The following is a 20,826-nucleotide window of genomic DNA, read 5'->3' as shown; positions in this document are numbered from 1 at the left end:
CTAAGAAGAAGCAAAAATAAAAGTTCCTGTCCCAATTTCCAGCATAACAGCTTTCCTTCTCCATGTTACATGGCCTCGTGAAGATGCAAGCGCAAAGGAGAGAGCAGAGGAAGGTCAGCACTGCCTTTCTTGGCACCTGAACAGTGCTGAGTCAAAGTGACGGTGCAGCTACAGACCTAGATGACAGAGGAGTAAAAGGAGGAATAAATGGGAGCAAGTTCAAGCTTCCTACTGCGACACAAGTGAACCACTCCCAGCATTCATAAGCCCTGAACAGCCCTTAAAACAGAACACAGTGGAAGTGAAAGATTGCAATGAGAAAGCAAAGCAGCAATGGTTTTATCAAGAAAAGTACTGAGCAAAGGTAATATATGGCACTACCTGGAAAATGCCAACACATCAGGCAGCCTAGAGGACATTCCTTTCTATGCTGTAATGATTAACTCATGGTTATGAATTGTTCCAAGATAAAATGGGCCACTAACAGAGACCCATAAACTGCCTCTCACCACAGAGTTTCTGAACTCTGTTAGAACTAGGAGAAAAGAGGGGCTGCAGGGAAAGCGGATGCTCAGTGCGGATGGAGACCAACTAAAGCCTCTGTACTACCTCTGCTGGCCTCTTGAGGGAAAATACAGATAGCTCACTTTAGTGGCTACGGAAATGATTTGCAAAGCAGGGTGATAACATTCCTGCTTAAACAGTACATTAAGAGCACTATGGGTGTTCCACTGCACATTGGAGCGCCTCTTCCTATGATAAGGAAAGCAGAAAAACTGGAGTAGTGGATCGGTTATCAACTGACAGAGAAGCATTTTTAGCTTCAATGCACAAACACGTGTTCCTCGAGGAAGAAAACTTCACAGCATTGAGAAATCAAAAGCGGGAAAGGCCTTTGATGCTGCAGGACTCCCTCTTTAATTACCGCACACAGCCAGGAGCCTGGTACAAAAGTACAAACATTTCCAAGCAAGAAGGGAATCTGCCAGTTCTAAGTCTGGTTGGTTCTATTTCCTCCTAGTGTTTGTATTTATTTATGCATTTAAATGCTACAGTGCACATCCTAAGAAAAAAAAAAAAGTAGAAAGAGTAAGCAGCATGAATTCTGCAGCTCAACTCCAGAGTTTCTTAAAGCCTCTCAGCTGTAATATTTTCAGCAATCGCTAGCGCCACACTTCCCCTGACCTGACAGTTTTTCTGCCTGATGCTTCCTGACAAATTGAGTCATGTCAGCATTGCCCAAACCATTTGTGTTGCTAGGATGATGCAGAAACACAGGGCACAACGCATGATGGATCCACTATTCCTATGAAATGAAGAAAATGAAACAAATTGCTTCCCCCAAGACGCATCCCTGCTACAATAGATAGGTGTAAAGTTATCATCACAGTTCCTCAAAAGACACACAGCAGCCGAGTTCCAACGACCACTTCTTCAAAAAAAACAGGGGCTTTTTCATCTTTTAGAAAATAAACAGAAGACCCTGAATCAAGTTTTTAAGGTCACGAGGAACAGCCAAGCAAAGAACCAGGAAACAAAGATCAAACACTGAAGACAAAGCAACGAAGAACCTTGACTCAATAGTTTAACAAACCAAAAAAGCCAAGACAAAATATCTTGTTGTGAGGCTGAGAAGAACACCAAAATGACCCTGAAACAAACTGCCTGCAGCAAACTAATGTTAGGGAGGAGTAACAGCAACTCTGCAGAGCTGAAGGTGGCAAGGCGGGACTAGAAAAGATAATGTCACCACCACTGCAACAGCCGCCTTGGTGAATTAAAGGCTGTAAGCAAGGATATCTGAGCATTTTAATTCAGATAAAGCATATGAGATATGAGGTTTTAAATGCACGTTTTGCCCCTCACTCCCTGTCTATCTAAAAGCACAGGACAGTAGAACACACACAGAGCTGCAAGGCCTCCTCCCAGTCTGCGAGACCGCAAGGTGTTCGACTGCACCCACCTTTTACTCCTCATCTCTCCACCCTCGTCGTGCCTGCAGATGAATGAATGCAGATTACCTTCTAGTTCTCAAACTTCTATTTCTGGACATAGATAATTAGGAGCAGTATTATTTTAACATTTTGTTTCTTATAGAAGTCTGACTATTTTACAGACCCTTCAACACTTTCATTTGCAATTCCTGTGTGGGTGGCTGAACCGTGCTCAAACTGCCCAGTTTTTGACAAACCCCCAAAGCATGAGCTGACAGCATGACCAGGCAAGGTCCCATTCCAACAGCACAAGCACTGCAAGCTGACATTGCAGCGCAGCGGGAAGAGAGGCAGGGCCGAAGCCCTGTAGGATTCTGCAATTTAGAGTAAAATTTTATCCTAACCTAATTCCCAACATATTTTTGTTTTCCATTGTTTCCAGCTCTCATGGTTTTAAATAATTCCTCCACAGGAAGGTATAAGCAAACTCCAGCTTTCTCCAGCCATTCAAGGCTTTCTCTCCTCCTCAGTAACTGAGCAGCCTCACTGTCCAGCACAGGGCAGAGTTTTGGTGCTTCAAGCCCTGCAATGGAGGCACTCCATGTTTGACCAAGTCATGCAGTATTTCCCAGACAGGGGTGTACCATTATACTTTCTCACTGCAAGTGTTTGTGGTGTGAAACAGTTATCAGATGGTGCAGCACTGAAATCAAGCCCTACAACTCCTGACTCCAAATAGAGTAAAGTACACGTGATGCTGGGTGTTCCGAGTAAAGGACTCAGCAGCAGCAGCACCCGTATTTATTAGTTACGACTAGAAATAAAGATACTAGAAGACATCTGAAACATATGGAAGAATTTAAGAAGGTAATTAAGTCTGTTCTGTAATTTAGTATCATAGCATCATGGAACTGGTTTGGAACGGACCTTAAAACCCATCCAGTTCCAGCCCCTGCCATAGGCAGGGACACCTCCCACTGGATCAGGGGGCTCAAAGCCCCATCCAACTCACCTTGAACACCTCCAGGGATGGGGCAGCCACCACTGCTCTGGGCAACCTGGGCCAGAGCCTCCCCACTCTCACAGTGAAGGATTTCCTCCTAATGTCTAAACTAAATCTTCCCCCTTCCAATTTAAAGATGTTCCCCCTTGACCCACCACCCCAGGCCCTCGTTAAAAAGTCCCTCCGCAGCTTTCCTGGAGCCCCTTTAGGTACTACAGGCTGCTCTAAGGTCTCCCTTGAGCCTTCTCCTCTCCAGGCTGACCACAATCCCAACTCCCTCATCCTGTCCTCATACGGGATGTGCTTCAGCCCTGAGCTCATCTTTGTAGCCTCTTCTGGACTCGTTAAAACAGTTCTATGTCCTCCTTATGTTGGGAATTCCAGAATTGTACACAATACTCCAGGTGGGGTCTCATGAGAACTGGTTAAGATTAGCATGCACGAGGTGACTTGTCCCAGGCAAATCCTCAGTGTTCTGGTATAGCAGCAGAAGTGCCAAAGCACTCTGTCTGGCTCAACCCACACCCCCCCCAATCCTACTGCATTCATTAGCAAAACAAATTCCTTCTCACCTGGCAGCTGTATCACCATCCTTTCCACGAGCCGAGAGCATTGGTGGGCTCCACACACCAACAACTCCATCAGCTCCCACTCACTTGCGTAGAGGATCCAAACTCTTCCCTCTCTCCTTCACAAGACGGCAATTTGTCCTTGTCCAGTCTAAACAGCTCGCTTCCATTATAGAACTCGAGTTGCTTCCTCTGACATCACCTTCATACCCCTGGGTGGCTGTGGCAGTCTTTAAGTGTTTGGTACTATGGGATTTGTTTTTATTTTCCTACACTAAAGGTAGGTATTTCCTGCCCTTACTCTCTTTGGACAGATCACACCAGGCAAAAACCTTGATGGAACGCTTCCTTCCCTCAAGTCACTGCTTGTTACACAACCATTTCCTGACATGGAGCACTTCCAGCCTCTCTGAGTATTTAGAAGTTACGAGTACACCAAGCTGGCACTTGGCTCACGGTGCCAGATGGAGGCAGTGGATGACACACACAGTGATTTACCAAAGTGCTGATATTGTCAGATCAATAGGAGCACTGGTAACTAAAGACTAACAGCATCGTGAAAGCAGAAATCGCCGAACCCATTACATGAAAAAAAAAAAAAGGCATAATTTGCATCAATGCAAGTTTAATGAACAGTGCACAACCAAGCCACCAGAAAAATACACGTCAGTTCTATTTACAACTGATGCGGTTCTAAGGCAGCTATCAAAAAACTATCCTTACACCCTCAACAATCGAAGAAAAACTCTTGGCAACTATGAGAAACAGCAAGGAACCCAACCGACTCACTGTTAATACCTCCCAATTTTATTGGGAGGGAACTCTACCTATAACCAATGTGTAAAAGCTGAATCAAGGATGAGAAAGTCCTTTCTCAAGAGCAGTCAAGCAGAGGGGAGAAGGGTATATGTAACATAGAAAGAAGAAAAAGCATTTTGAAGATGAAGACAAACAGGAAATGAAGTTACAGAATAATGAAGCGAGAAGCCCAGCTAAGTGATCAATCCATATAGGTAAGTGGTGTACCCCAAACAGGCACTTCTAACCCCTCACTGGTGATGTTTTCGTCTTTTGCACAGTGTATGGATCCCTGAAACAGCCAAGCAATTCTTTCTTTCTGGTCAAAAGGTATTTAAACAGCAGCAACCAAAAAAATTTCTGCAACTGTATAAAGCAGTTCCAACAGAATCACTGCAGCCCCGGCACAGCGCGGCTCCCACAGCCCTGGGTCTCCTTTAGGGGAAGCCAGAACTGTGACAAGACCAAAAGTAAACGTTTGAAGCAAACTCCTCGGTTTAACACGCAGGTTTTTGCTTTGTTTTCAAGTAAAAGTGTTTCCAGTTGGGTCAGATTTTTACTGCTCATTCATATTTCACAAACAGTTTTTCCCACAGATTAAAACACCTGTGAATCACCCTTGGAAAGATGCTTCTGATGTCCCACTAACTCTGTGCATGACAAAGGCGCTGTCTCTGCTTAGTCCATGCCATTGCTCACAGACAGAATTCACACTCGTTTTACCGTGCAGTTCCAGATCCAGGGCCCTAGAGTTCCTGTGAGGAGCTGGATCGCTATGGTACAGAGCATGGACTCCGTAACATCAAATCTACGCGCGAGGGAAAGAAACATTTCAAAACATTGTCCCGAGCGCTTCAGTTGCAGGGAACCATTATATGGAGCTTCAGTTACGGCATAAAGAACAAAATCCAGAGAGCTATTGTACAGCAGTGAGAGAATTCAAAGGTCAAAGGAAAGGAATTAATGACCACAAAAAGAGAGTATTATATTGTAACCCAGATAACATTTTACACATTCAAACTCCATACAGAGCTTCTCCAATGTGCAGTTTTACCACTCCAACACACATACAAACACAGTCATTGGTGTGTCCACAAGGAAACAAAGTGAAATTCTTTACTTTAAGTCACAGCAAATAACATTCATCATCAAACCCAATTCAGGACCTCTTGTCTCCCTGTCCCATGCTCGAATCTCCAAATGGCACTGAATTCATAATCCTTCATCTGAAGATGCTACTGCCCATTTTCTGCCGAGCAGAAGCACAGATTGCATCTTCAGTTTGCCACCTCCAAGGGGAAAACCCAAGTTACAGCTCCCTGCACCCAGCTCCTTGGCAAATAATGCCAGAAGATGCTGAGTGAGCTCTGGATCCCTACTCGGGGGACACCAAACTCCATTCTGCATACATCATTTTTTCACCCCTGACAGAAAGGGAAGAAAAATACACTGTAGTATATTTTGTGACAGTTTGTGATGGAGTCATAACTACTGCTACGGTGAAACAGATTTATAGCATTTGATAACAAAATATTTTGAAGTGTGACCAAATTAAAATTACATCAAAACATCTAATCTAAAAAAAATAATTGAGTAGTAAAACTCAGCCATAAGAGAGACCCCATTTACTGCAGCACTTAGCAAAGTACACTTGGAACAAGCGTGCAGGCTGCCACACGGTAACAGGGCAGGCGATGAATGTTGGTTCCTTGATGAACCTTTTCAATCAGGCTCGCACTCACAGAGCTTAAGAAGTGCAGTACGGATGCGCAGCCCCACACCTGCTGACAGCGTGCACTCAGGTCCAATCAGATAAGCTTTTCCAGTGTAATTAGCATAGCACACAACACAGCATATAGCTGGGAAAGGTGGCATTTGGTATTTTAGGGAATACAGGAAGAGGAAGTCACATGGCCAAATACCACTGCTAATTTGGCACTTCTGGACAGCTACAGTTTCTCCTTGTTTTCCATTGTCACTGTAAGCAATATTTATTATTCAGGCATGGATTCATACTTCAAACATTATCCAGGAAAGCTTATGAGGAGCTATCGACCTCGGCATGTGCTTAACTCTACTTGGATGCTGGCAGGGACAAGCCTTATTTTGTGTGCTACCTGCTGCTGAGTTCTCTTGTCAAGCTGGCAGGAATCTTGAGCCAATTCACAGGCAATTCATTAGTCATGCACCCAGAATACACCCCTGTCAGTACCAATTCATTAAGCATATTCCATGAGTGATTTTTAAAAGGCACCACTGGATTAAACAAGGCATTACACTTTACAAGGGCCACCACGGAACCAAGCGTCAGCGCAAAGAGCTGCAGCCAACTCTTCTCTGGTCCAGAGCGGTTGAACCGAAGTATTCAAAAAGTGGAGAAATTTCCTGGGAAAGTCAACAAGAACAACAGGAAACAGACACTTACGCTGAAGATTGCTCTGAACTAAATCCATCACTGCCAATTAAGCTGATCTAGCACAGCTTCTTTTTAAGATTGTGTGAAACTAAAGGTGGGGGCATTTACCAACCCTCCTGCTCCTCCCTCCCAGCACACAATTCATTGCAATGATTCCACATGGCAAAACACAACGGACAAGAAAAACGCTCTTGCCTCATCAGAAAACAGAAGTTGCAAGGCCGGGAGGCTCAAGGGGCTGTATCTGCCATTTAATATTCCACACAGCAGTGCTCTGCTCCGAGAAATGATGATTTCTCCATCTGTCTCAGTCGTATCTACCAAGCGTACAAGTGGGATTACTCAGGCTGGGTAAAAAACTACAACTCTAAGCATGAGACAAAAGATTGTTTTCTTAAGGGAGCCACTGCAGCAAGAAGAGAATGTTCATCATCACAACATGAAAGAAAAAGAATCACATGCTGGAAGTCCAAATGCTCAGTTTTAAAAGTTATTATGGAGTTTAATCTTAACTCATTCCAACTCAGCATTTTCACTCAGACATAATGAAACACAAACAGCATAAATAAAGCAAACTGTACAGAAGAAAGAAATTAGTATATTAATTAAAACTATTTCCAACTACAGGAAATTCATGTTGAAGTAAAGACAGTATTAAAAATGAGCCAGAAGTGTTTCTCCTTTCCCTGTGTTAACACACTTTAGATGACACAGACATTCCATCTTTTGCTGCTCACTAATATTGTTTAAAGGTCGCACAAGGGAGATAAGGAGGTGAAGCGCATGGCCATGATGTTGAAGCTCAGTTTCACAGAGCAGCAAGAAGGTCTTTCAACGATAAAGGCAGAAAAAGCAGCAACAGCATATCTGCACAGGGTTCCTTGGTTCCTGGTTTAAAACACTGCTAAGGAACTTGTGATATAGAAAGGTAGATAAGGAAGATGTGGAAAAACCCCTCATCACTCACCTCAGCCCTCAGCAATGTCAGCTGTGTGTATTACACTGTAGTAAAGCACTTACACATATCAATGTGACACACAGCACGCATCACAGAAATACTGGCAGGTGACAACGAGCAACCAAAGAACCCAGAAGGCAGCAGGTTGCAGGCAGCAAATGTAACACCCATCACACCAATGCTTCAACATACACTTCCTGCAAGCAGAGAGAAACTCAGCCCCCTCTGACATCCAAGAGACTCCACTGAGCCTCAAAGTTGCCTCTGCAAATACCCAGGGTGTCAGAGTGCTTCAAGAAGTGTTGGAAAAACTCATAAAATGGGAAGATTTAAGCCGTCTAATCAGAGAGATTACTGCCTTATCTCCTACCACAGTCACGAGATCCCAGAGCTGTTCCCAAGAGCAAGAACTCGCTGTGCTAAACTTTGACTTGGAAGGCTTCCATCTCTGTGTTCTGATATTTGTTGTGAATTGTCTATCCAAGACACCACACGGACTCCTCTTCTGCCAGCTGCTACAGAGAAAGGCTCCATTTTAGCTGCTTTCTGAAACAAAGCTTTATTTCCTAACCTTTCCCTTATACCTCAGTGGCTGTACTGGCCAGAGGGCTTAGATTAACCAAATTACCCTCTTCCCTCCTAAACCAGCCCTTTACCAAGTGGGCTCTAGCTTATGTGCAACTGCTACAAGTCACTGAACAAGAATGCTTACCCAAATTCTACAACATTCCTCACTAACTCTGTTTTGTGAGACAGCCCGAATGCTTTTGCTTTCTCTAGGGACTAATACTCAAGCAGTGAAGGAACATCTGTAATTATTCAGTTCCAATAAAAGCTGGTAAGGACTGATCCTTCCTCTCCCTGTTTGCCGACAGGCCTTCATGAAGCATCCTTAGAAACTGAGTTCTGCCATGCTGTGGGTATCCAGATCTATACATACATATACATACACATCCTTTATAATTTCTACTAATGCCAGCTTTCCATATTTCAATTCAGAAAGGTAGGAATCATAGAATCATGGAATGGTTCAGATTGGAAGGGACCTTAAAGCCCATCCAGTTCCAGCCCCCTGCCATGGGCAGGGACACCTCTCACTGGATCAGGAGGCTCAAAGCCCCATCCAACTTGCCTTGAACCCCTCCAGGGATGGGGCAGCCACCACTGCTCTGGGCAACCTGGGCCAGGGCCTCCCCACCCTCAGCATGAAGAATTTCTTCCTAATGTCCAATCTAAATCTTCCCTCCTCCAATTTAAAGCCATTCCCTCTTGTTCCTGTCACTCCATACCCTTGTAAAAAGCCCCTCCCCAGCTTTCCTGGAGTCCTTCTCAGTTCTGGAAGCTGCTCTAAGGTCTCACAGAGTCTTCTCTTCTCCAGGCTGAACAACCCCAACTCTCTCAGCCTGTCCTCACAGCAGAGGAATAAACCAGACAATGCAGTAACTCATAGGAGAAACGCTGCAGACTGCAGTGCACCAGCACCCTCATGTCTCCAACTGGGATTCCACTGGGTTTCTGAAGTATGACTTAGTACTCCCCAGTGCTGCACGGCCCAGCACACAAGGTCTTCACCCGCACAGTGCTGCATTCTGCAGACTGCACTCAAGTTGCTATGCAGAACCCAGCTCAGATTTGACACAGACTGACAGCTCCAGCTCCATTTGAGCTATCCCCGATTTGAGACAGCTCCTGCAGAGCCAGACTGGCTGTGCACTGACCTTGAGAGGTTGGATCCAGCCCCGAACTTGCATGAACAGACATCTCTTAAGATCCTTCATGAAGCCAGAACAGTGAGCAAGTGCAGTACTGAATCCAAGTTGAATAAATTTGGATCCAGCAGAACCAGATCTAGGAATTACCTCTGGGCTCCAGCTAATGGGAGGCAAATTCCCTTCGGGGTCTGTGCACCGTATCCCCTAATGACTCCAGTTTCTGCACAGTGTTCCTAAAATACCAACTCTGCTTCCACATGGACATGTGGAGGTCCAGTGGAGCTTGCAGGTCCGATTTTTAGGATATGCAGAGGAAAACCCAGAGTTTCAAACAAGAAACCCAGCTATGGCACAGCTGTACCCATAAAGATGAAGCCAGAAACAAAGCTCATTCTGTACTGCAGCACCACAATATCACAGTCTTGATAAACCAGTTACTGTGCTGGAAACAAGAGCAGGAGAACAAAGTACAGGACTGCTTTAGCATTGAATGTTGTTCTGCAGTTCAGAATCACCTTTGTTTCTTCAAGTGTCCTGCTCTGTCATAAGCCCACTCCCAGATTAGGTGTTTGTTTTTAAACAAAACAACCCTACCCATGCCAGCCCCTGCTGCCTTTGCACTTCTGATGTTATTCACAGTGACTTTCACTGTAGCCAACCCAGCTCCCCTTGAGACACTTCCTGCTTCCTCATGAGGAATTCTTAAGCAACACTGACCTCTAGCTATCTTTTTTGAGGTGTTTAACCAACCTGAGTTGCTTTTTGAAAATTCTGCATCAGCTGCCAAGCCAAGATCTAATAAAATTTCACGATCATTTAATGATGGAGACAGATCCCAGACCCCTACTGTCTCATCTGATCATCCTGCAGTCCCAGAGCAGTGTGGCAGCTCCCCAGTTGTCAGTGGGAAGAAGAACCAGCACAGGTGATGTATTCAGTAATGAGGGAACAATTAAACTAATAGTTCTCCTACTCCACCTGCAATGGTCTGTAGGAATTTAGCAGGAGCGATCCCATTTCCTTCTCCCTCAGGGTGAACACTCCTGCTCTCCAGATCAAGTCTGACACAGCCCCAGTGGATTCTCAGAGCTGGGACAGAGACAATACACGCATCAGACATTCTGTTCTGCAAGCTGACACTCAATTTGACACACTAATTTATCTTGGTTTTATGAAGACAATGGATTTTTTCAGCAAGCAAAGTTGATTGTGCATTTAATTGTTCAAGTCTGAGCTGTGTGTAAGGAGTACACTATTAATCTCGCCCTGTGACAGTCTACTGCTCTTCTGAGCCATTTCCAATTTGCTTATTGAGTTGATCTCTAATGAAATTTCTTGGGCATAATCTCATCTCAGAAATACAGTAAGCGATAACCAACTATGTGCTCTTTCCTGATTCTTTGGAATGGAAGGCAAGTTAAAAATGCTGCCCTTTTTCCTAAAACATCACTACTCTTCCCAGCCTCCTCAGTGTATTTTTAACAGAGTGACTGTAGGATACACAGACAAGAAAAAGCTTCAGTGCACTGAGACCTTCCTGGCTCCTTTTACCAGCCGTCTCAAATTCCAGTTATTCAGGAGTAAAAGTACCTAAGCCTGTGCACTCCACTAACTCTGAAAGGGTAGATGAAATACAGACTTCTTTTCAGTTTTATGATTGGTGAAATGAAAGCTTCAGAAAAAAACCCTAGTATCAAAGAGGGAGAATCAGTTAACTGGAAAAATAATCTGAGTTTTTGCCAGAGAAATGAACATCAGCTTATGGCAATCTATAAACCTTATGACACAGGGCAAATAAAGACACAATTGTGTGCACTACAACTGTGCTCTCTTATCTAAGAGACACATGCATTTGTGTGCTTATTGCCTTCTCTAATTTAGCTACATATTGATGGATCATCAAATCCTCATAACATAAGGCCTTGCAGAACAACAGCATCTGGCACAAAATGCTGTCTCCAAAAGACTCCTCACAACAGCAAGAAGTTAAAGTCACAGTTAATACCAAAGGTGAAGCACAAGTTTGCCTGGAGCACAAAGGCAAGTTGGGTTGGTTTGATCCTTGCATCTGTAAAGTCAAGCACATGCCAAAGTCAGGGGAGGCGGGGTGCGTTCCCCAATTGATAACAGGAAAACGTTAATTATCAGGGCCCTGTAAAGTTCAAAGGGAGCTAAAAACATTCAGTATTGAGATTTGCAGTACAGCACAAAAGCAAGAAGCCTAAAACAGTATAAGATTTGAGACAGACCCATTATTGTAAAGATCTAAGTCTCATGAGAATGGACAAACAATTCCATCTGCTTTGGTGTGGTCAGGATTAGAATAGGAGACTAGTTTTCTTCCTCCAAAAGACATTGAAAACCGCTTTGTTGTCTTACGTATTTGAGCAGAAACAGCAGTTTCTCAAGAGAATTTGCATTAGTATTCTGTCAATAAAAGCTGTTACAGACAAGAGGTCCAGAATTGCACTGTTTTAGCAGTACCTGAATATCTACACAACAATAACAGACTGTTAATAAACAGTATATTCAAAATCCCATAAACTAAGGATAAATTTCAGAGGTTTCCAGAAAACCATTCCGTAGTATATTTACTTGAAATAGATTTGTTAGAATGCAAGACCGCAAGATCTATGTATGGACAAACAGAACAAATACTCATTTCCACACAAAGGCTGCTGAATCCCACAGCTCACCGGTCCTCGTGCTCCGATCCCCACCTGCCCTCACCAAGCAGCAAACAGGACTTTAGGTGTCAACGTTCTTGGCATTGTGATTTTAATCCTAGTATTGACAGAATCAGGGCCTATATTAACTAAAAGGGACTCAGAACTTTAAATTGTAGGCATAACATCAATTATTACACTATATTTTAAGTGTTACAGTGAATAGCAAAGATCAGCTACCCACCATCACAAGGCAAGCCAGATAAAGAGTTAACTGAATGCTGAAGCCAGACTGCCACCATCTGACAACAGCATCTGTTCCTGGCAATGGAATACCAGGTACTTCCTCTTACTTATTTAGGTTCAAATCATATCATAAATTCCTAATTTATTAATATGACAAAAGGATATTTTACCCCTCCTAAAACAAGCTAAAATAAAGTTTCAATATTAATTGCAGATCCCACAGGTAACGGCTGCCACAAGCGCTAAGTACAAACATACGAGTACAAACAATTTCATACTGCTCTAAGGTTCTGAACTAAAATCACGTAATGTGCAACTAGACAGGAAAGCAGCCTAACTTTCAATTTTATTTCAGCCAAGGTACTTACATGCCAAATCGCAACGTTCCAGAGACGTAAGTCTGCCAATGCGCGCAGTAAAACATGAACGTTCCAGCAAAACAACAAAAGAACATCCAGTCAGGGTTCGTTCCCAGCTGCACAGCAACACAAGTTCCCAAAACCACAAAGACTGCAGAAGAAAATCAGTCACATAGTAAAAAGATGAAGTGTGTATGTGTGACAATCCTTACCCAAAACATCTAAAAGGGATCCAGAGAAGAAGAGATATTGAGAAGGCATCCTGATGTGTTTTATTTCACAGACATAAGAGATTAACAATCCATCTTAAAAAGTACAGACTGGAAAATGAATATTTAAATTCATATCCATTATCAGAAGTCCCCAGTATTGAGGGCTTCTTAGTCTCCTACATTTTTATTGTACTTAATGGTACCAGACAGCAAAAGAGTGGAGTGATTTATGCAGTTGCAGCCCATAGCGGGAGGTCCAGGGTCCTCATGTATACAAGTTTAACCAGACATCATTTTTCCCCATTTTCTGAATTTTTATTATGCTGTTAAGAAAATCCAAGGTCTGTCATTCAAGATTTCTGCTTCCTTCACCTTTAAATACGTGACTTTATCAAAACATTCCTAAAAACTTAAAAACATGAGAGCTTTAGAATTTAAGTAACCAAAAGCACCTGATCACTCCTTTGCAACAGGATTAAACTTCAGGCTGCTTCAGTGATCTTGATCTACCTAGGAACTTGGACTTCTGCTGTCCTAGTGTTTAGGCTTCCTATCTGTCTTGCGATTGTTCTGTAGAGATTCAATCTAAGATAATACAGAAGCATCTCCTGACGATTTCTTACAGATCATTTTTTAGACCCATGACTGATAAAGCAGACAGACCTTGCTGGGTCAGATCAAATTAGCCAAATGTTTAATTTTTTGTCAGCGTAATACAGGAGAAGACACACAGTTGATCAAGGGTACTGTCTATGGAAAGAAAGCTGACTGAAAAGCTACACATTCAGCAATATCAGTTGTCATCTTCTTCAGCACAGAAACACTTTCTTGTGTTCCAGACTTGATCCCTGAAATAGAGTCATTTAACCCTCATACTTCAATTAAAAATGACAATACCTGTGGAAAGTGAATCACAGCCGTGATCAAAAAGCTCTCCTAATGGCGTACTGCTATTTGTCCTTCTTGCTTGTTTTCCATCTATGGCATCCAGAGATTGGTAGATGAAAAGGCCACATGCACAAGCAATGTACGCCCAGGGAGGTGCCTGAGAGAGAAACAGGCAATGACAGTAAAAGATTTCTTTAAACTTGAAAACAAAAAGCCTTCAGTTGAACCCTTACACTATATCACAGTGTTTTTTCATTTGTGCACATTCCTCACCACATGCACAGACCCTGTAGTAGCCCAGTTGCTGGTCCTGCAGGGACAGCCATTGGGGGTCACCAACATTAAGTTTAACTAAAGCAGCGACAGAACTACCAGTCCAGATTGACAGGTACAGCACAGCTTGTACAGCAGGAAGCTCCACTGCACCTCTGAAAAAGATTCAGTATCGCCTCAGTACTCTCTCAGCGCTACGCGATCAACCTCCTCTCTTGCTTCTCTCTTCTGGAGGGGCATGTGTAAGTTGTCCAAGCAATTAAGAAACCAGAAAATTTTTAGTCCCCAAACTGTGCCACTGTGTCACAAACCCTGAGCTCGTCTGCACAGCCCCCAGTGAGGCGGCACGTACTGAATCCCTGCTGAGCACAGGGCACTGCTGGCCTACAGCAGCACTGGGGAACTGTCACACCCCAAAGTGCCCACGCTTCCACAGTGCACATTTGGTTATTACGTTTTCCAAGACCTGGAAAGCTCCACCACCAACCAGTTTTTCTGTTACTGAGTAACAGCAGCTTTGCCAAATCTCTGTTAATAACCCTTCATATTCATGTCCTGCATAGCAATTTTATTTCTACAGAAACACAAACAATACCGAGTCCCTGCTAGACCAAAGACTGCAATTCAAGCTTTTTTCAGTATTTGAAACATAAACCCACTGTGACCACAAAAGCCAGGGGGTTCCCATTACTGTCACAGTTTACACAACCATAAAACAGGTATTATTGGGTATTTTGCAAGCTTTGTATTCAACACACTATAAAGCAAGCATTTACAAGCAGCACTGTTTTACAGACCATGCCAATAAAGGCCCAGTACAGCTCAGTAGCTCAATCAAGCCGACTGGCCCCTCCAAGCACCTTTTGGTCTACACAGCCATGACTCATTTGTTGTCCATCAACTATGTATTAAATAGATTTCCTTCTACAGCTTGCATTGTTCTTTCAACTGCATTTGACTAAATCAGTTCCTTCTGCCCCAAGAGCTGGCATCATGCTCTGCTTTTAGCATCGTGTCTGTACCAACCAGCAGGAGAAGAGAGGCAAGGGGGAAATTAGTCACCTAACAGCATGGTGCCACATCTAAATGGCTTCCACAAGGCTTGGATGCCACAATTGAATTTCTATTTCTCATTATAGATTTATATGCAATGTTTAAGTTCACTTTAGGGCCATGCAATTATTCCATGTAAACTTTAAAAACAAACAAACCAACCAACCAGGCTGCTAGCTCTTCCTTCTGAAATGCTCTTTTCACCACCAGTGCAGGGTTTCCATTTAAACATAGAACCATGGAATGGTTTGGGCAGGAAGAGACCTCAAAGCCCGTCCAGTTCCAACTCCTCCCACAGGCAGGGACACTCATCTCCCACTGGATCAGGGGCTCAAAGCGCCATCCAACCTGGCCTTGAACACCTCCAGGGATGGGGCAGCCACCACAGCTCTGGGCAACCTGAGCCAGTGCCTCAGGAAAACATGTCTTCCTAAGATCTCATCTCTAGCTCCCCTCTTCCAGTTGAAAATCCTTCCCCTTTGTCCTGTCCCTGCAGTCCCTGGCAAAGAGCCCCTCCGCACCTTGCCTGTAGAAAAATGTTCACATGTTATTTGTATCTTCATAAGATTTCACAGCTCCTTCTCTTATCCAAATCTTCTTCCCTTCTTTAAAACCACAAATAGCCGGGTACCCTTCCATTGCCCAGTGCTTTGCCAGCTTGGGTTCCCACAACTGGGCCAGCAGCAGGATCATTTGTATGTCATGTTCTTTTGGCTGCCCCTGAAGCTTGCAAGTGGTAGCTGTGTTCCCCTGGCTACACCTTTCCTCAGCAGGGAGAGACAAGTTGCTTTTGGAAAAAGTGGAACTAAGACTGAGCTACACAGAAGAGACAATTTACATCTGAAAGGAATGGTGCTTTCAGAAAAACTTCTGTTTCTGGAATTTCAAAGCCCCATTTTCTTCCCAGACAGCTGCCCGATACTCAAGTAGCACAAGCTCACAGCTCCACCACGCGGGAGACACCACTCTTCCTGCCATGCCAGCACACGGGGCTGCGGTGCCACATGGTAAATCAGAGCAGGCTGAAAGCTACAGCAGCAGAAAGCTATTCTTCAGCTGAACTGTACAGCAACCTCATTCCCTAGCACAAAGTAACTCTCACATCGTTAAACATGAAACAGCATTTGAACACAGCAAAGGACAATGAACAGCACAGCTTTCTGACACCCCAAGTCTATCTTAGCATGTTCTTCAGAAGTTTAATGACCCACCAAAGCACAACCGTACTCTAAATGTTAAATTATGCTCTGGTTCAGTGGCCTACACCAGCTACTAAGTTGCCAAAACAGAGATGGGTTGAAGTCTCTCTATCAAATTGGATTTCTCAGTCCTGGTCTCCATGTAAAGCTACTAGGGGAGCAAGTGAAAACCAAGCCACACAACAATGCCACCACCTGAAAAAGGAAGGAGCTGCTCCGAGTCTTCACTGCTAATTCTCACTTTTCATCTTATACCTGTCGAACTCTACCAGTTATTGGGAAATCATCTATTCTAACAGAACTCTACAGGAGGCAAACATCCCTTTGTTATGTCTGATGTAGACATGGACGCAGAGCATGGAATGTACCATCCCACCGGGATTTTTTAGTCTGGGTAAAAACAAAGAGAGGCCACTTGACTATGAAGCATTCTACCATCAGCTGGCAGACTTGGTTATGAAGGAGCTCAGATACATTAAAAGCAAGGACTTACAAAAGACTATCCAGCTGTTTGGCATGTAACACATTCTGTGCACCAAATTATTCCGTTTCTAAGTGCACACAGATATGAACAGCTTTTAGGATTCAACATTGAAGTGACAAAACTTTTCTAGTGCACTAAAATGAAAGTCTTGCAAGTGCCTTACGAGGCAACTGCAGTGAGAGAGGAGTCTTTGAAACTGGTAACTTGAAATGCCTTGTAAAGTCTTTCATTCCCTGAAACCACAAATTACAGGCAGTTAAGACAGTTCTCCAGAGGACAGGTCAGGAGCTTTTAGTGCATTCAGAACAAAAAATAAAACCACTGACTTTGATCCAGCCTTCGCACAGCAGAGTTGCTCAGGAGCACATCTTTGTGTTCCCACAGCTCATCATAGACTGTATGGAGGGCCTGATCGGAGCTGCCAGGGCCCGTGGCAGATGAAGGAAGGTGTTCCTTTATCACAGTAAGCTGGGTTTAGTCACACAACCACAGAGGAAGTGGCCGGCCGGATCTCTCAGGCCACACCACTTTGGAGCTCAGCCCCTGGTCTGAGCTAGAGTTCCTCACTGTGTTGCAACCCTAGCTGGGCTCGTGGGCAGAGCCAGCTCGCTGCCAAGCGAGTCACCTTGTACCTCTTGTCATGTGGCAACTCGATCAGAAAGCTGAAGGTGACTAACCCAGGTACCAGCAAAGAAAGTAAACAGGCAAAACTCCATGTGCCACGCATGGCAGCTGTGAATCCGTTTAACTGTCTGCACATGCACCCAAGCCTCACAGGGCTGCAGCTTTCATGCAGCAGGTCCTTCGCAGCTGCAACCGAACAGTTATTTTGGCACTGGACCCCATTTCATACAGTGCACACTGGTCAGAGGAACTGCCGTTTCACTCAGCAAGCAGCATGCTGACCCCCAGCATCCACACGTGCCCTTTTTCGCATGCAGATGCTCACACAGAGATACCACATTACAAATATTCATAGAGGTCAGCTTAAATGTACGAAAACTGACCAATAAGAAACTGTTCTCCCAAGACAAGAACCCACCAGAAAATGGTGCCTGCTGCTATCAGGAGACAGTAAACACAAACAAAGATTGTCAGAGTTCATAACTTACCTGTTCTGTAGCTGTGGGGCAGTAATAAACTAACAGTAGAGTTGTAAATATATTTATTAATAGTCCAATTATGGTGATCAGATTTGGAGCAATCCAGGCAGGAACTCTTCCAACTAACCATTCCCAGTAACCTTGCATCATGGGTTCAAGCAGGGACCGTCCAGCACTCTGGTATTTGTGTTCTTCTAACCGTTTCAGCTGGTGCTTTGATAAGGGTGGTGTAGGCAACTGAACCAGTTTGCTTAACATGCATCCAGCAGCAGGACCGTGGCCGCAGCCCACGGGGGATTCCAAGTACGACTCCCCACATCGCCTCTTTATGTTCCGATGCCCACTCATGGATTGGGCTGCCTCAGGATTTGCGTGGCAGGTAGCAGCTGTTAATGGAGAACCATAAGATCCTGCAACATAAAGGGATGAGACACAATGAAGGTGCAAAGACAACTGAGAATTTAATAAGTTTCTAGGAACTGCTCTCATGAGCATTTCATTTGCCATCAGCAAACCAAGAAGATTTTATAAGATTTCATAGAATCATAGAAGAGTTTGGGTCGGAAGGTACCTTAAAGATCATTTAATTCCAACCCCCTGCCATGGGCAGGGACATTCCATTAGATCAGGCTGCCCAAGGCCTCCCTTAGGAAAGAACAGGTTGCCCAGGGAAGTCGTAGCTGCCCCATCCCTGGAGGTGTTCAAGGCCAAGTTGGATGGGGCTTTGAGCACCCTGATCCAGTGGGAGGTGTCCCTGCCTGTGGTAGGGGATGGAACTGGATGGGCTTTGAGGTCCTTTCTAACTCAAACCATTCCAAGATTCTATACTTGAAGAATTGTTGAGGGAAAGACTGTCCCCAATGCAGTTAGAAACTGCTAGGTTGCACTTGTTTACTTTCTTTGCTGCCGAATGAAGCAAAGATCCTGCCTGCAGTCACCAGCCTGAACCTCAGCAGCAGCAGAATCTGACACTATGCCGCTGGCTGATGTCACAGACTGAGGCACAGTCAGGGCCCTCACATCTCTCCTGTAAGAGAGTCGGCTGTTCTCAACACACCACACCACTTCAGCTGTCAACTGACAACAGCAATGGTTTCTCTGTACTTGTAGCAGTTTTAGTTGAAATGGTTTGCAGCAGCTTTGCTCTTTGGTGAGGCTGAACAACTATATAAAGGCAGTTATAAGCACTGTTTTTTCAGATCGTTGTTCCTTATTTTAGTTTCACCATGGCTTTTTTCTTCTCCAAATTTCAGGTGAAAGCTCACTGCCTATTCAACTTTTAAGATAAGCAAGAAACACATAGGAACCAGAGAACTATAGCTGGTCAGAGACAGCCTACAGAGACCAGCATGAGGCAGTCAAAAAAAGAAAACTTCAGGAACAGCATTTCCTGTGCAAACAGGGACCCTCATGACGTCCCAGGAAGGCAGGTGACCAGGAACACGCAGCTCTCCATACAAACAATGGGAGAAAACAGTAGAGAAAGAGGACCAAAGAGAAAAGTTTAGTATTTATCTAAAAGAGACAGGTAAAAGAGAAAAATTGCTGGCTGTAAAGTCCAGCATTGAAGCCTGAGAAGGGGACATGACAGCTCTTTCCAAAGCCATCAGCAACGCACAGACCAGCCATGGAGACAAATTACACAAATCAAAGGTCACTACTGGCACAACAGCAAGCGCTCTCATTTCCACTCTTCACAGCTGAATTAAGGCAACTCCTGACAGAGAAAGGCCAGCCTCAAAGAGTCCTGTCAATGGGAGGCGAGGAGAACGTAAGCAAACAGGGCCTTGATAAGTCCAGGACAGGCAGACTCACACCTGCTCATGTATCAGATCAGACTGAGTCACCTAGAAGGTCCCTGTGGGCGTTGTCCTGGATGACCAGAAAACCAGTTCCAAAACAGAAAGCAATACACATTTCCTCTCCTACACTGGGCTGCTGCTGCAAGGACAGAAAACAACCAGAGACCACCTCACAGAATCACAAACTGGGTTGGAAAGGGCATCAAAGCCCATCCAGTTCCAGCCCCTGCCATGGGCAGGGACACCTCCCACTGGATACGGCTGCTCCAAGCCCCACCCAACCTGGCCTTGAACACCTCCAGGGATGGGGCAGCCACCACGTCTTTGGGCAACCTGGGCCAGGGCCTTCCCACCCTCAGCGTGAAGAATTTCTTCCTAACGTCTAATCTAAATCTTCCCTCCTCCAATTTAAAGCCATTCCCTCTTGTTCCTGTCACTCCATGCCCTTGTAAAAAGCCCCTCCCCAGCTTTCCTGGAGTCCTTCTCAGTTCTGGAAGCTGCTCTAAGTCTCACAGCTTAGTCTCTGGAAGCTGCTCACAGAGTCTTCTCTTCTCCAGGCTGAACAACACAATCTCTCTCAGCTTGGCCTCACAGCAGAGGTGGCTCCAGAACAAACAACCCCGCCCGCCCGGCTCCCGCGGGCCTTCACCGGGCCCGGCACCGGGCAGGGCAGAGAGGGCCCCCCACAAGCCACGAGGCCCCCGGCCGGAGCCCGAGGCCCCAGGGCCCCGTCCCACCCCTGCGGAGCCAAGAAACCGCCCCGACCCTCGCCTCCCGCCCGGCATTTACCTCAACCTCCCCACACCGGGCAACGCTTTACGCCCCTTTTGCGACGGCCGCAAAGGAGGCGGGAGAGGGCGGGAGGAGGAGGGCTTTGGGGCGGAGCTAAGGGGCGGGGCGAAGTGGGCGATTGGGCAAAGAGGGCGGTGGCCGAGGGGCGAGTGAGGAGGGGCGGGGCGGGCGGGAGTGTGGAGGAGGGAGGGCGGGGGTGGAGCTGGGGGCGAGGAGAGTGCTGCGGGGGCGGGGCGGGGAGAGTGCTGCGGGGGCGGGGCGAGGAGGAGGTGGCAGCAGGGCGGGGCGGGGAGGAGGTGGCAGCAGGGCGGGGCTGGGGGGTGTTATGCGGGGCTTATGGTGGGGCGGGGCACGGAGGG

The 20,826-nt window shown here is 45.3% G+C and overlaps 1 protein-coding gene across 3 annotated transcripts in view; it reads right to left on the bottom strand.

Annotated features, from left to right (window-relative positions):
• CEPT1 (choline/ethanolamine phosphotransferase 1) overlaps positions 1-20,602 on the bottom strand; it is a 33,061-nt gene extending 12,459 nt beyond the window's left edge. The window contains exons 1-5 of one of the 3 annotated variants that reach the window (XM_054087480.1): positions 20,465-20,602; positions 17,883-18,283; positions 13,771-13,918; positions 12,671-12,812; positions 5,028-5,220 (exon numbers count right to left, since the gene is read on the bottom strand). In XM_054087480.1, the coding sequence (XP_053943455.1) occupies positions 5,028-5,220; positions 12,671-12,812; positions 13,771-13,918; positions 17,883-18,221 (822 nt within the window). In that variant the 5' untranslated portion in view covers positions 18,222-18,283; positions 20,465-20,602. Of the gene's footprint in view, positions 1-5,027; positions 5,221-12,670; positions 12,813-13,770; positions 13,919-17,882; positions 18,284-20,464 lie in introns of those variants that run through there. The other 2 variants (XM_054087481.1, XM_009560597.2) reach the window with 2 other exon arrangements.
• Positions 20,603-20,826: the final 224 nt, after the last annotated feature.

The sequence above is a fragment of the Cuculus canorus genome, chromosome 24 (genome assembly GCF_017976375.1).
Source record: "Cuculus canorus isolate bCucCan1 chromosome 24, bCucCan1.pri, whole genome shotgun sequence".
Taxonomy (NCBI): Eukaryota; Metazoa; Chordata; class Aves; order Cuculiformes; family Cuculidae; genus Cuculus; species Cuculus canorus.
Note: the sequence above shows the minus strand (reverse complement) of the source record. Positions and strands in the feature narration are given on the sequence as shown.